This window comes from Stegostoma tigrinum, chromosome 28 (assembly GCF_030684315.1).
Source record: "Stegostoma tigrinum isolate sSteTig4 chromosome 28, sSteTig4.hap1, whole genome shotgun sequence".
NCBI lineage: Eukaryota > Metazoa > Chordata > Chondrichthyes > Orectolobiformes > Stegostomatidae > Stegostoma > Stegostoma tigrinum.
This window is the reverse complement of record NC_081381.1, coordinates 27,320,588-27,337,619: the sequence shown is the minus strand read 5'-3', so window position 1 is coordinate 27,337,619 and position 17,032 is coordinate 27,320,588. Positions and strand designations below refer to the sequence as shown.

General features: G+C 42.8%; 1 protein-coding gene across 1 annotated transcript; it reads right to left on the bottom strand.

The window, feature by feature from the left end:
* Nucleotides 1–1,174: 1,174 nt before the first annotated feature.
* LOC132211093 (taste receptor type 1 member 3-like) lies at nucleotides 1,175–16,896 on the bottom strand. The gene is made up of 9 exons (XM_059655599.1): nucleotides 16,739–16,896; nucleotides 11,990–12,290; nucleotides 9,392–9,562; nucleotides 7,020–7,492; nucleotides 6,691–6,949; nucleotides 5,503–5,706; nucleotides 3,727–3,847; nucleotides 1,955–2,127; nucleotides 1,175–1,708 (listed from the first exon to the last, which is right to left on the bottom strand). Exons 1-9 carry the CDS (start codon nucleotides 16,894–16,896, stop codon nucleotides 1,199–1,201), a joined length of 2,370 nt encoding a protein of 789 aa, XP_059511582.1. The 3' UTR covers nucleotides 1,175–1,198.
* Between the last annotated feature and the right edge of the window lie 136 nt (nucleotides 16,897–17,032).

The following is a 17,032-nucleotide window of genomic DNA, read 5'->3' as shown; positions in this document are numbered from 1 at the left end:
CCAGAGAAACAACCCAGTCAGTTCAATCTGTCCTGGTATGTAGAGTTTCTTGTTCCTAGTACCAGCCTTGTAAGTGCTTGTAGTACATCTATATTCTTTTTTATAACACGGAGACCAGAACTAGTTACAGTACTCCCAAGATTATTTCTGTTTAACATAACTTCTCTGTTTTTCAAATCTATCTCTCCTAAAAAGGATGAATTTTAATGGCCTTGTTAAACTGTAGCACTATTTCTAGTGGTTTATGTATCTGTTTCGGATGTTCTGCTGGAATGTGTTAGCTACTTAAGTGTAATTGAACAAACCAGTTATTCTGTAGACAAAATGATCCACCTTACAAAGTATGATTATTTAACGGGATTGAAGGTGGTATATTAAATAAATACTAAGCCAGTTATTTCTGGACACAGATAGAGGGAATGACATGGATTGTGGAAGTAACTTGAGTTATCATGTAGTCTTGTCTGTTTGGGGGAAGAGTTACTCTCTTCTGGTTGTCTCTTCTGACACCAGTGAGATGGGTACACAATGGCAAAGTAGATTTTGGTGATGTGAGTCCACAGCTTAAAAATGTATGCATTCTGGAACAGATTGGCACTTTGTTCCGAAGGGATGTGGTATGTAAGGTGCAAGGTGTACAGTGCATTGTGAATATTACTGGAGGTAATAAGAGGTAGACAAAAGCAAGGTGTAAATAGAAGCTGAAAAGTCTTCGACTTGCCTTCACTCTCAACTTGAAGCTTAAACACAAGCATTCATCAATTCTTTTCAAATCATTATGCACAGGACCCACACAGCATTGGACTAGCACAAGATGTTTGATCACTGTGGGACTGATTGAGGTAGGTGCTCAAGATTGCTCCTACAGTGAGGTCTTCAATAGATTAGGTGCAATTCAAGAATGAAGAACAAACCTGCCTAATGGAGGAGTGCTAAGAACCCCTTGAGGATAAGTTGCACCTTAGGATCAATGCCACGCACCTCCCAGCAGCCAATGATAGAGAATAAGGAGCAGGACATTGAGCATATGAAGAGAGTGAAGGACAGAAAATGAGATGTGAAACTGATCCCCTATCTGTTCCTCCCCAATCAGTATTTGTACCTCTTCTTTACTGCTTTCCTATCCAGCAACTGTCCTGTATCCATCACCTTCCCTCTACATGAGTCATATTTCCGAAGATAATTCAATGATTTTGTGTCATTGACACTCCTTCCTTGTTTGTGTTTGTAGATCATAAATTAGGAAATAATCAGGAGTGTTGTACTGTGGTTTAAAATAGATAACAAAACACTTGGGAACAAAATAAGCACTAAGGATTGCAAAACAACTGAGTAGTGTGGCAGCAATCTGAATGGAAGATGCGTGTTTCTTGCTTACTGCTGTGTAAGATGGGATGAAGCAAAGCCAAATGATAATATAGAAGAGCATGGAGACACTTATTTCCCAGGCTAGGTTATAGGTTTGAGGTGGGGTCTGGATCAGAAAGGTACACTTGAAACAAGCCAGTGCCTGTAGGCCACTGTAACCCAACATCAGCCAGAACATCACCTCTGAATCACTCTTACAGTAGAGGACAAGGGCGTCTTTAGAATTGCCTGTGGTCTTCATCAGAAAGTCACCATCTGTGTTCAGCCAAAAATAGCAAATGGTGCCTTGCCCCATGAGGCTGATACACAAGGTGATGTACCAACCACTGTGTATGTATCTCTGCAGCAAAGATTTAGTTAAGCCAGTTAGCTCAGTGCTAAGCAGGATCTGCATCGAGTTGACTAGGAGAGTTGAGATAGAAAGGGTGAGGCTGAAGGCAGTGACTGGTAGACGTAATTTACAGATGAATTCAGAAGGTTCTCTGAGGTACAACAATGTGCTGCAGCTTAAGACAGCCAGTGAGGTTAGGGTGACCATGTTCTTCTTTCCTCCAGTACCTTCCACGACTGGTGTGCTCTAATTCACCAGAAAGATCACCATAATGGCCAGTATCAGCATGAGCTCAAGTACCATGAACAGAAGCAGAGTAATACCAACAGGTGAGATCCAGGACAGATACTGCAGGGTTTTCTTGAAGTAGGAAGAACTGTTAGGTGGTGACCATTCATCAGGCTGACATTCATTGCAAGAAAAGCTATCTGTAACAAAAAAATTAAGCAGTCAAAATTCACCTAATGGATGACCAAGAAATCTTTCGCATCTTCCCTGTGCTGTTTAGATTAGATTCCCCACAGTGTGGAAACAGGCCCACTGGCCCAACAAGTCCACACCGCCGCTTGAAGCATCCCACCCAGACTGATCGCCTTATAACCCCACACCCCGAACACTACGGGCAATTTAGCATGGCCACTTCACCTAGCCTGCACATGTTTTGACTGTGGGAGGAAACCGGAGCACCTGGAGGAAACCCACGCAGACACGGAGAATGTGCAAACTCCACACAGACAGTCGCCCGAGGCCAGAATTGAACCTGGGTCCCTGGTGCTGTGAGGCAGCAGTGCTAACCACTGTGCCACTGTGCTGCCCTTAGGAGAATGTAGTATCCTAAATCTCTGCTAAAATTGAAGTTGATAAGAATCATTAAGAAAGTCCTCACTAGCTGCAGTCATCCTAGGGCAAAGGAAGGGCTCTTGTAGTACAGTGATATTGTCCCTACCGCTGTGTCAGAGGATACAGGTTCAAATCCTGCGTTCTCCAAAGGTGTGTCAGGTTGATTAGAATTATTGATCTGGAACAAAGGACAATAGTTGTCTTTGGAGGCCAATCATCTCAGCCTGGAACATTGTAATGGCTGTTTCTCAAGACCCTAGTTCCCAAACATATTCAGCTGTTTCATCAATTACCTTCCCTCCAACATAAGATCAGAGAAGAGATTTTCTTCTGATGATTGCATCATGTTCAGTTCATTTGCAGCTAATCAGATAATGAAGCAGTTTTTGCTTGTAGCAATCAGATCTGCACAACAGTCAGGTTTGCGCAAATTGTAGCTATCCCTAACAAGTACCAGGCAATAACTACCTCCTACAGTTCATCAAGGATCCCTCGACAGCACCTTCTAAACCCTCACCCATTACCATCAAGAAGATCAGGGTTAGCAGATTCATGAGAACATTGCCAGAAGAAAGATACCGTCTAATTACTCATCCTCCTGACTGAGGAATATATCACTATTCATTTATCATTGCTGAGTTAGAACCCTGGAATTCCACCCCTAAAAGACTGTGTCTATCTACACCAAACAGACTGCAGTGGTTCAAGAAGACAGCTCATCACCAGCTTCTCCAGGGTAATAGGGATGGCAATAAATGCCACCTCAGTCAGCAAAGCCCACATCCCATGAAAGAGTTAAAATAAACAATAAAGTCTAACCTCCTTTTCTAGATATTCAGTGGCTTTAGAATCACAAAAGTCTTCATCCTTAACAGCCTATGAGTCGCTATTGACCAAATTTAAATTGGTCCAGCCACAGCAGCTATAAGAGCTGGTCAGATGCTGGATATTTTCTGGCACCTCATATCTATATCCAGTTTGGAATAGTTTCTATTATTCTTTATATACACTACCCCCTCTTAAATTGGATTCCATTCTGTAACTCATTTCTTCGTATCTGTTACTGTGCATATAAGCTGTTCTCCTTCCATGTTTGTATTTCTTGCTATCATTTAAGTATTGTAGAGAATGATTCCTTTGCTCTGATCCAGTGAACTGCATGGCAATAGATAAGTAATCAAGCTCACCGGTCACATTCTGGAAAGTTCCTCCTGGACAACCTTCACATTCAAAGCAGCAGGAATACAGGCTGATGGCAATTTTCTTCTGCCCCAGGCCACAGCTCTTGGAACAATGGGATGGAGGTACCTGCCGGTGTAGGTATGTTTATTAATTACTCAATCTTAGTCACTAAACTGAAATCAGGGACATGACTACTGTACTGATGTGAACATTCTGGGTCACAAAGCCAAACACTCATTAAAGGGACTGAAGAAATCAGTTCAGACATGAGGCATTCTTTGGCCCTATGATAAAATTACACTCTGGGAACTGGCACGCAGAATTCAACCCCCATTCCAGACAGTCCCAGCGATGACCACATGAAAACAGTTAGGGTTAGGGATATGGATACCAGCATGTAGCTCACTCCTTCATATCTGATACTTATATCTGAAACACAAACTTTTATAGCATCATTTACAGGATAACAAACATTCTAGAGCGAGCTACAAACTGAAATTCTGTACAAGTATTGTAAATTCTGTACCAAACAGCTTTTAATGCTAATGATTTCAAGAAACGTTTATAATTAAATCCTGGAGCAAAGAGCACCTGGTTCAGAATTTTGTAGCAACATCTGATGGAACAATTGCATTCAGTGAGTGTGGCCAGTTCTTCACCTACTTGCACTTAAAATTTGAATGAAGCCACAAAAAAGGACCACCCCCAATCACCACCTTCCCCTTCCCAGTCCCGACAACTAATTTAGGAGAGTCAAATGAAAGGAACATCACTTCATGACTTAGCAAACTGATCCACCTGTAAATGCTCTCATTACTTGGAAAAGTGAGACTGATACAATGACAACTTGTATTACATAAAACTATTAATCTAGGGAATTATGACAAGAAACTTCACACAAGAAAGAAAGATCAATTCAGAGACAGATCAGGAGTAAGCTTGAGCTAAGTCTGGTTTAGGTGAGCTAGGGGAAGACAAAAATAGCAGATGCAGTTGAACAGATGATCTCAAGATAGTGACAGGAAAAGCCTCAGTTTCCTGTTTTCTTGTTGGAGGTGAGAATCAAAAGGAGTATAAAAAGATGAATTATGGTGAATTCTAGGATGATCCTGAAATAGTGAGCAGTTTCGCAGAGGAGAGGGGGCCTTGATACTGTTTGAAATAGTCCAGGCAAATTGGGCAAAGAATGGCTAAACCTAATAAACATCCAAATCTGTTTTCTGGAATTAAGGGAGTAAAGATGGGGATAAAGGAGGTTGACCAGTGCAGGGGAAAGAATGGCTAAATTTAGATAGTACCTTTAACATAATAAAACTTTGCGGAAGTATAATCATTCAAAAACAATGACACTTGCCTAAAGAACCTCTGAGCTGTTTTCCAGGGAGACTGGATTATTCAATATATTCAAATCTGAGCAAGTCAGATGCTTTAATTATTAAAGGATTGAGGCCTCCAGACAAGAACGAAAATCAAGTTAAGGTAACAATCAAATTAGCCATGATCTTATTGAATAGTGGAAAAAGCTTGATGGGCTGAATGGCATATTCCTGTTCCTATTTTGTATGATCCTATGATGAAGACATTAAGACAGGTGTCTAAAAGCTTGTTCAGAAGAAGGTCTTGAGAAAGGCCTTGATGAAGGAGAGGATAGTGTTAAGGTAGAGAGATCTTGGAAAGAATTCCAGAGTTTAGAGACTAAGTGGCTGATTACATGACTGGCAATAATGAAGTAAATGCAGTGGGAAGTGGATAATGTTATATGTAAGTGCTGGCCAACTTACCTTATTGTTAACTGTTTTCCATTGAATCTGTGAAGCGTCAACGGTTAACTGATCTTTGTAGCTGCCAATCATAGTTAGTTTGAGCTGCCCTGCATGTTGGATCCAGGTTATGATGTTGTAACCTCGCTGTAGGTTTCCTGCAGCATCGTAGTAAATGGTGGTGTTACTGATGGTGAAATTAACTTGCTTCAACTCTTCCAGCAACTGCTTAAAACAAAGTCAAATTTCGATCATATCAGGACAGCTTGACCTAGAAATCCCATCACTCCTGAAAACAGGCACACTGCACTGGATTGATAATGCTGAATTAGACAACATGCAATATTTATAATACCCACTCATTATATGATGCAAGGTGAATCATGGGCCTGAACTGCACATATATTTCCTCCATATCAGGTTGGTTGCTGTGCGAAAAAATGGGTTCTGCACTGTTGAATATCTAGACCAGTACCTCCAGGGCATTTATACATTTCAACAATAAAGGACTCCAGATTTGTCATAGCAAGAGACAAGAACAGAAATAGGCCTTTCAGCCTGAACTGCTCATGCAATTCCATTCTAATGAATCCGTGGGCAGCGAGTATGATTACTACTAAGGAATTCTTTGTTCAAAGGTATGGTCAATTCAGATGGACCCCACAGTCAGTGAATGTGTTCAGTGCTGAAGAATCATGTGGTCAGTGAATGTGACCACTTAAGAGGAATCCTGTCGTCAGTGAGTGTGGTCACTATTTAGGTTAGGTCAGTTGGTTTAAAAGTTGGTTGCAATGCAGAATGATGCCAATTAGCATAGGTGCAATTCTGGCACTGGAGATTCCATGAAGGACTCTCCTCCTCAACTTCTCCCTCACTGAGATTTGGTGACCATCGGGTAAAACACACTACCAGCTGTCTTTCTCTAATGAGAGACCAGCCCCATGGTCTGGTAAGACCATGGCACCTTTACTCTGTGATCAGTGAGTGTTTTTGACCAAGGAACCTTATAGTCAGATCAGTGTGTACACTATAGAAGAATCCTGTGGTTAATGAGTGTATTCATTACTGAGGAACCATGTGGTTAGATCCTATGAACAAGCTGGTAAATGTATTAGAAATCATAATAATTTTATTACAGTATAACTTAAGGGCTACAATAATCCACTGGGACCCCTAACCCTGAACACAAACGGTAAGACTTTCCTGTACCTGCCAGTTTTGCCATCCAGCTGTGTTTTGGCATCTTCCATAGTGGCACTTGAGCAGAGTGTGGAGTGCATGTGCGATGCTGTACACTGCTATGTACACACTAAATGTCGCTGGTTGATCCAACACCATAGACAGGTTTTTGGGCATCAGATGCTGAATGGCATTAAGCAGCTGACTGGAAGATTCTGTGGGATGTGGCCAAAAAGGAAAGGTCTGATTACCACCATGTTTTGTGATGATGTCCTGTTCCTTTGCATCCCTGATATTAGAAAAATGGTTTAAAACATAACTTTTGAAACCTGGCATTCTCCCACTGTTATTGATTGTACCAATCACAGTGCCCAATCCGTCCAACATCTGGGGCATAAATAATGGCTGACTTGACCCAGGCCTCACTTCCAATCCAGATTTTCCCTGTGAAGTTTGCTTTAACAATCTGCTTCAAGAATTCATGAGCGGGTCTCTCACTGGAGAAGAGAATGATAACACTGACATTCATCTGTGTGATCCGGTCCACGATATCAGAGATTTTTTGCTTGGTGCTGGATAGATAGAAGTGGACGGGAATCAACTCAATGTAGCCTATGCAGATATTATGGAACAATGCATATTTCTGAACTAATTCTATTCCCTGTCGCCCGTACTCATCGTCACTCCCGATTCCAACAATCCAATTCCAGTTGAACTTTCTGATGATGGAGACAATGGCCATGGCTTGGTTTTGATCATTTTGCACTGTCCTCAGGAATGACGGGAAGAACTTCTTGTTGCTCAGTTTTTCACTTGAGGACCCATAACTAATCTGAAAATTGAACAGAATCGACAATTATATCATCATGTCACTGTTTCCCCCTTGAAACCAGTCATGGCCTCTCGCTCTGTTTCCCTCTTCCTATCTCTGTGTCTCTCTTTATGCCCAATCAATAAAACTATAATCTTTATTCCCCTGAATTTGATACAAAAGCAAAATACTGTGAATACTGGAAATCTGAAATTAAAACAAAAACTACTGAAATAATTCAGCAAATCTGATGGCATCTGTGGAGAGAGAACCAGACCTGAATATTAACTCTAAGAGGAATCTTCCCAGGCTCTGAATGAAAAGTGCTATGCTGAGAAATTTGAGAAAATCAGGTAAGATGTCAAACAAGACCTTTCTCAACACTGTGATGAATTAAATCCCAGATGTTGAGATGATATTCTGACCAGAATAGTGAGAAGCCTATTAAGATGAAATATTGTTCATTATCACCCTCATCACAACCTAATCTCATCTGATTAATATGCAGGCTCCCACATACTGGATAGAATGTAGTTACTGAGAAATCCTGGCATGAAAGCCCGAAGAGGTAACTGGCAACTCCAGTTCGCTGCTTTCTCTTTTGGAATTCCATCTTGGACAGCACCACCATTTTCTCAGGGCCAACTTAATAGGCAGCAACTGCACACACTCCATGATCTTGTATACATAAGATACCAATATTCATGCCTTTCCACAGCATCACAGCATGTCTCTAATCAACTTAAACTACCCTTGGAAGCTCACTTTGGAGCACATCAGAACCTTCCACTAGAATGCTACTATAGGGTCACAATATGAGAAGGAACAGGAACACACCTCATTGATTTTATCCCGCAATGTCTCAGGACTGCTTGCTTGCTCACCACACCTACTTGGATGCTTACTTTCCCTTGCCTTGCCATTTTGCGTTTAACTTCTCACCCAGACCTTAAAAGCTCAAAGTACATCTGTCTTGTCTTGCTGTTCAGAGCAGACACAAAGCCAGGAAGCTTGTCACAGTAGTCAACAGTCAGCTTTTAAGGGAATGGACATGCTTCTGTGTGACAATGTGCTATGTCAGTCTCAAACCAGCACATGTGCCAGCTGCATACCAGCCAAACATACAACATGTGCTTCAAACAAGCTTCCATATTTCTAATCTGAAGGGCATCAGCCTCAGCCAAGGGAGACACGTCAGGCATGGGTCCCAGTCAAAGGCAGCGTCCAATATCAGTCCAGGATTGGGGATGGTCAGTTGGCCACTCAGGGTGTTCAGAATCAGGAGGTCTATACCTCTACGGTTCAGGCACCAGGCCACTGTCAGCACTATGGGTCCAGTGTAACTCATCTGAGGTGTTGCACAGTTAGGATTCTGTACAGATATCAGGCAGGAGTTTTGTCACTCATTGTTCACGGCATTTCGGCTAACTCACTCTGGGAGTGGGCCACAGTCAGTCCTGTGTTCTGGCCACTAAACGTTGTGGGGTTGTCAGGGGCTACTGCCAAGGGAAGGAAGCTGGAGAACCTAATAGTAAATGATTGAAAGCAGAATGTTGGGATGCAGAGGGGATTACAAAAGTGGAAGTGCCTGATTCAATATATAAATGGGGGACATGACAAAGCATGAAACCAAACTGAGCCATTCAGGAGAGCGCTGTCATTCAGAGTGCTGCACCCTGACTCCTCAGTATGTGGTTCCTCCTCTGGCCAGTACCTACTGGCACAACCCTGTCTTCTTGTCAGGAAGCAGCACCCAGTTTGAGTTAAAGGTATCATTTCCCAGGTGCCTTGCTGTTGATGCTGAACACCAATGGCCGTAGCAGTAGAGCATAGGTCTGTGCATATATCAAACTCTGCAACACTGGTCTTGGCACTCCTTTGCAGCTGCCAATCTGTTCATGGAAGTAACCAGATACTCACAAGCCCAGTGCTCCCATCAAACCTCCTTGGCTGCTTCTGTGTTTGCTTGGGCATTCCAAAGAAATCTTGCATTGTCGACCCCACAGTGTCATCTGCTTGGGGCTGAGCAAGAGCCTGGTCTCCAGCAGTCCTCCAAGTGGCAGAGTCCTGGGGTATTTCTTCCTGTACCAGCTGCAGGGACATGGCAGTTAGGTGTTAACCTGCAGATGCTCCTGTCTGTAATCCAGTTCATGTAACAACTGAGGTGGCAATATCTGAGCTGGTGAGAGATGCAGGAGACAGCCTTGCTAATGCTTCTCTTGAGGCATCTATTCCTCAAGAGGAGAAGTGGGGTTATGTATTGCGGCACCAACCTCTTGAACACAGAGACTGTGGAAATTCCACTTGTACCTGCAGGAGACAGAAGACAGAATATGTTGTGACCAACAGGTAAATTCATGTTAACAATACAATCACTGCTGGGGTAATGGGTGAATAGTATCACAAAGATAATGCCTCTCATGCCAGGACATGGAAGTTTCAGATTTTCCACAGGACCAGTCCTGGTCCTTGTCAGTGAGGGTGTCAAGGCCCTTTCCCTGAAGCGGGGAGGACCCTATTGTTAGTTACTCCACGACCTACCTTGGCTCTTACATCCCAATTATGACCATTTCTCCTGCAATGAGAGAAGGGAATGGATGAATGAGATGGAAGTGGGTGACACAGCTGTTAGCGCTGGCTCTAGCAGGGGAAAAGTGATCCGGTGTCCTGAGTGAGTCAGCAGGCAGTGCAAAGTGTGTGCAGGGTTAATGGGATAGGGGTGTTTGTGGGGGAGAGGTCAAGCGAGGGAAGGTGTTGGACATAATAGTGAGGGTTGTAGACTACGAGCCTTGAAGGGAAGTATGTGCAGTTGCAGAGATAGAGTGAGCATGAGGCCGTAGGGAGAAGATAGTGGCACTCACCCTGTGGAGCAGAGAAGTTTATTGGCAAGTTTGGCTGTTTCTCCAGACTCTGGAGACCGCACTGACGATGGGACACAATCTCAGTCCATCCTAGCAGTGTCTGGTGCTTTGTTTTCGTTAGGGAACAGGGAATTCTTCCTTTGCATTACTTCATTTACCAGGACTTCCAGGTTCCTGTCTGCACAGTGGGGTGCCAAATTTCCCTGACTGTCATGTTCAGGGAGAATGTCTTCAACTGTGCAGGCCAGTCTAAGTAAGGATGACAGGTTTCCTTCCCTAAAGGGCGTTAGTGAATCAGATAGATTTTCATAACACGCAACAACGGTCACATGGTCACCATTAGTTTTTTTTTAATCCATATTTTTATTAAATTAAATTCTTATGAGCTGATTTCCGGTAAGACTCAGCCCTGTTTCTCACTTACATATCCTGCCAGGCCAGCTGTGTATTTTCAGCATTTCCTGTTTTTGCTCCTCTAAAGTTGACTTTTCAATTACTTTTCAGATTCAACAAACATCTCTTTCTGTGTGTTCATAATGCTGATGTCAGGATTCATTGCACTATCCCATTCTCTAAAACATCCCTTCTCACCACCATGGAGCTTTCCACTTCCCACTATCTGCTGTATCAATGCTGAAATTTAAGACCCAGATTTATGGCATCTAATTCCTATTTTAAGTAGTATCGTTAGTTCAATTCCAATCTATAAGATCACAAAATGAGGGAGCAGAGGTAGGCCATTCAGCCCATTGAATCTGCTGTGCCATTCAATCAGATCGTGCTGATCTAATAATCTTCAACTCCACTTTCCTACACTTGGATCAGTCCCTCTGGATGACTGAAAGAGAGGGACAGGAAGATATGATCAATGGTAGCGGAGATGCTGCAGGACAATTCATTACAGTTGGGTAGAAGGTGCAAAGGAACAAGCAAAATACTATTGTGGTTTTTGGAGGTGAGTTTAGGTTTGCAGGAAATTGAACAGGCATGATCAAGGCCCTGTTAATCAGTGTTGGGAGAATCTTCATTTGAGGAAAAAGGATGAAATATCCAAAACTCTAAAATGGAACCTTACATCATGAGAACTGATGTGACAGAGAGTGGAATTTTATGTGGTCCATTCCATTCTTATGAGAAGCCGGGTGTGAGAAAGTAAAGTCTTATCATGAATATTGTACAAGAACATATACCCAGAAATGACAACAAGAGAGGTCAAAGGGGAGAGTCCGAGATGGACCGTTTAAGATGAGGAAAGGGTGGAAATTGGCAGCAAAGGTCATAAAATTTTACATTTTGGGTTCAAAGCATGAATATATAGTTGTCAATGTACTGGTAAAATGGGGAAATCTTGGGTAAGGTTGGAATAAAGAATATTCCATACATGAGCCTAGGACTTATACAACTACTGTTAGACAGTGGGATAAAAATTCACTTTGCGTGGTTGCACAAAGTGGATGATAGTGATTCAACAGGAAATTTAATATTCAACTTAATTTCATTCTTTTATGAACTTCAGTATTGTGTAAATTTTGCTGAAATTTGATTACCACCTGTTTTATCCTGCCATTCACAACTAGTTTCTACCCTGAAGACTTTTATTCCTAATTGTCACAACACAAGAAGTGGTCATTTAGCAAACCATGAAAACATTACTTACATGAGGAACTAAAAATAAGCTGAATAGTTTGGCTGTGACAATTGCTTGTTCTGATGTCCAAGGTCCTATCAGAGCAATCACACGGTTTCTGTACTCTGTGTAATTACAGAGCACGTCAATCCCATTACTCTTGTCTTTCGATAACAAAAGAAGGCTGGGTAGGAGGGAGGCCAGTGTCTCAAAACAGTCGTCGTAGATTTCATAACCCAGTTGCACACCCGGCAGAAGAGAAGTGGAGTTATTTATTTCATCAATTGCAAATGTCATCGCCAGAAAATTCCCATAACCAACAGGATAAAAGCTTAAATGGAGATAAATGAGAAATTAATGACATGTGGATATCAACCTGGAACAGAGAGCTGTAAAAGCCAGAGGGAACTAGCAGCTGAGAAAGCGGGGGGGGGGGGGGGGGGGGGGGGGGGGGGGAGGGGAGAAGAAGAGAGAGAGATGGAGGCAGCAATAGTAAATGAGAAAATCCTGTAAGTGGGACAAAAATACAGAAATAGAGAGGAAGGATAGTGAACAGAGTGTGACAGCATTAGTGAAGAAAAATAAGAGGGGAGAACAGCGGAGGAGAAAGAGCAAGATTTACAGAGGGAGAATTTGTGAGAGAGTAACAAACAAGGACAGGGAGACAACATGAGAAAGAAAGAAATACGCAAGTATAAGTACAGATAGATAGAGAAGAAGACTGCTGGTGACCTGATATGACCTAATCTGGAGACAAAGGGCGGACGGAGTATTTGCTGAATATTTTAGAGACTAAACAGTCAGGCAATATGGGGTCTTAAGCTAAAATGCCAATTTACCCTGAATTTTGCATTATACACCATTTGGTGAAGGAGTAACCAGCACTGCTTTAGTTAAACAGTTAGTTACTCCATATAACGGCTGATGACATTCATTAAAAAGGTTATATCACATTTTGGTGGCTAGTACTCCGCCTAATATCCTCTCCAAACAGCAACCAACTACCTGAGAGTAAACATTTGCTTAATGTGGATTTGAGGACTACTTAAAAGTATCCTCACGGCATAATTCTGACCTTTCATTTAACTGTTCCTGGAACACTGAAGTTGGGTCTTGTCGAACGCACAGACATACTGGGGCATTTTGTTAAGACTATCTATGTTTGAACAACAAATGGAAATTCTGATGTCTTCACCTAAAAGGAATAGCTAAGTTGTAACGTTAGATGGATCACCTGGAGGAGGAGTGTTTGGTCACTAGCATCTTTTAGTAGTGCTCCTTGCTTCTTAGTTGAAGAACGGAAGAATAATGAGCCGAGACAAAGCAGTATCAGCTGCTGCAAAGTGAAGCAGAGGAAGGTGAACTGATATCATTTCTCCATGCAGTTGCAGGATATCCCTCCGATTCTCAACCTCCTCCACCAGAACCTCCAGCACTATGTTGAATAAACTGTCCTCTCACTGCTCAGTCCACATGTCTTGCTACTATACTGCTGTGTTAGCCAGAGCAGTTCACACCTTTAGTGAAAATTTGTACAAGCAGCTCACATAAATCAATCCACAAAAATTGTGTCTAATCAGCAGTTGAGTACAAAACCAGGGTTAAAGCCTGCATGTACATTTAAATCAAAATGCTCATCAATGAGGCCAAAAATTGAATACTAAATCTGGTAGTTCAAGTGAGCATTTCTCATTAGCATAGCACTCATTAAGGATCTGTTTTTGCCCAGCGACCAAAATTATCCCCTATCCCCATTAATTCTGCGTAATCGGGCCAGGCTTGACCCATTGAGTGATTCGGCATTGTGCTGGCTGCAATGAGTGCAATTAACATTGTCACACATCCAAAACAAAGAATAATCAACAAACAGAATAAGGACAACATGTGCTTTTGGGTCGGTGGGTCATGTTCACTTGTAATACCCCTAGTTCTGGGCTAGAAGGTCCAAGTTGAAGTCCTACCTACGTACAAGTCTGTCATAACCTAAGCAGGTTGATTAAAAGTAACATTTTGCACTTTCGGAAATAACTTGCATTTATACAGTACTTTTCATGACATCAGAATATTCCAAAATATTTAACCATAAGACATAAGAGCAGAAGCAGACCACTGAACCCATCGAGTCTGCTCCACAGTTCAGTGAGATCATGACTGAACTTATAATCCTCAATGTAACTTTTCCACTTTTTCCCTAAATCCCTTGATTCTGTGTCTGGCTCAGCCTTGAACATATTTAATGATCCAGACTCAACAGCCTTCTATGGTAAAGAATCCCATGAAATCATAACTCTCAGAGAAGAAATTTATGCTTATCTCTGTCTTAGATGTGCAACCACTTATTCTAAGATGCTGCCTCTAGTCCTGGACTCTCCTACAAGGGGAAACAATCTCTCTGCATTTTCCCTGTCAAGTCCTGTAAGGATCTTATATGTTTCGATGAAGTTGCCAATCATTCTTCTATATTCCAATGATTACAGGCCTAATCTACTTAATGTCTCCTCATAAGACAGTCCCTTCATACCTGGATAATAAAATGTGAGGCTGGATGAACACAGCAGGCCAAGCAGCATCTCAGGAGCACAAAAGCTGATGTTTCGGGCCTAGACCCTTCATCAGAGAGGGGGATGGGGAGAGGGAACTGGAATAAAGAGGGAGAGAGGGGGAGGCGGACCGAAGATGGAGAGTAAAGAAGATAGGTGGAGAGAGTATAGGTGGGGAGGTAGGGAGGGGATAGGTCAGTCCAGGGAAGACGGACAGGTCAAGGAGGTGGGATGAGGTTAGTAGGTAGCTGGGGGTGCGGCTTGGGGTGGGAGGAAGGGATGGGTGAGAGGAAGAACTGGTTAGGGAGGCAGAGACAGGTTGGACTGGTTTTGGGATGCAGTGGGTGGGGGGGAAGAGCTGGGCTGGTTGTGTGGTGCAGTCGGGGGAGGGGACGAACTGGGCTGGTTTAGGGATGCAGTAGGGGAAGGGGAGATTTTGAAACTGGTGAAGTCCACATTGATACCATATGGCTGCAGGGTTCCCAGGCGGAATATGAGTTGCTGTTCCTGCAACCTTCGGGTGGCATCATTGTGGCAGTGCAGGAGGCCCATGATGGACATGTCATCAAGAGAATGGGAGGGGGAGTGGAAATGGTTTGTGACTGGGAGGTGCAGTTGTTTGTTGCGAACTGAGCGGAGGTGTTCTGCAAAGCGGTCCCCAAGCCTCCGCTTGGTTTCCCCAATGTAGAGGAGGCCGCACCGGGTACAGTGGATGCAGTATACCACATTGGCAGATGTGCAGGTGAACCTCTGCTTAATGTGGAATGTCATCTTGGGGCCTGGGATAGGGGTAAGGGAGGAGGTGTGGGGACAAGTGTAGCATTTCCTGCGGTTCCAGGGGAAGGTGCCGGGTGTGGTGGGGTTGGAGGGCAGTGTGGAGCGAACAAGGGAGTCACGGAGAGAGTGGTCTCTCCGGAAAGCAGACAGGGGTGGGGATGGAAAAACGTCTTGGTTGGTGGGGTTGGATTGTAAATGGCGGAAGTGTCGGAGGATGATGCGTTGTATCCAGAGGTTGGTAGGGTGGTGTGTGAGAACGAGGGGGATCCTCTTAGGGCGGTTGTGGCGGGGGCGGGGTGTGAGGGATGTGTTGCGGGAAATACGGGAGACGCGGTCAAGGGCGTTCTCGATCACTGTGGGGGGAAAGTTGCGGTCCTTAAAGAACTTGGACATCTGGGATGTGCGGGAGTGGAATGCCTTCATACCTGGCTTCAGCCTATTGAATCTTCTTTGGATTGTCTCCAATGCTGGTATATCTTTTCTTTGATAAGAGACCCAAAACTGTTCACAGTGATCCAGCTGTGGTATAACTAGTGCCTTGTACAGTTTAGCAAATCCTCCCAACTTTTATATTCCATTCCCTTTGAAATAAAGGCCAATATTCCATTTGCCTTCTCTATTATCAGCTGGTATTTGGTTTAATATCTCATCCATAAGACAGCACCTCTGACACAGAAGCATTCTCTCAGCACTGCACTAGTGTGTGCTAGCCTAGATTATGGGCTCAAGTCTCTGAAGCAATGCTTGAACACATAAACTTGCCTTCTGTGGTTGAGCAGCCTACTGACACTCAGTGTGAGTACTTCCACTGCATTTCTGCTTGATTTTGGGTGAATCAGCTTGGGTTAAGACAATTGATCTTTACCATTATTCTTTTGATTTACTACTGGAGGTAGCACTGGGTAGCGAAATACTGAACCCACATTTGTCCCATATGTAGGGATATCAAATATCACATCTTTCATCATTATTGTAAATATTTAAATTACAACTTACACTTAGAGAACAGGTGTCTTCTCTACACCTCATCCATGGCTGTAAGTCATGCTGCCGACAGCTAGCCTGACTTTTGGCCTCTTCAAATGCATGAACTACTGTGGCTTTAGGAAATAAATTGATTTTGAAATAGGTACACCACAGATTTGCTGTAAGTTAAATTATGAGGACAGACTCATAGACTAGGCTTGTATAGAAGTATAAGAAATGACTTAATTGAGACGTTTATAATGATTAATGGATTAAATGAGATATGTACAGATTCTTGCTGATGAGAGAATTACAAAAAGGAAACACTGTCTTAAGTTAGAGCCAAGATATTAAGGTTGAAATCAGAATGTAGTTTTTCATAAAAAAGATCATGAATGTTGGAAGACTCAGCACTTGCAAGAGAGTAGATGATCTGAGAATCAAATGAAGAGGTGAAGAGAATTCAAAATTATTCAATGAGAGTACAGTTTCATACCTGTCGCAAGTCACCTCTTCGGGCTTTGACCTATGAGCAAACCCAACAGAGACTGTATGGAAAGGAAACAGGGCTCCTATATTGTACTCTCCAGGCAGCATGTACTGTGCATTGATTCCATGAAGCCCCTGAGTCTCAGTCACAGAACCCTTGCCCATCGCTAGATAAAAAATCAATTGTAAGAGACAGCAATTCATCTTGAACTGCAACAAGTTTCCACATTAATGGATTCTTCTGTGGATACAGAAACTCATTGATTTTCGTTGTGAACATTTAATCTGTGTTCTTCTTATT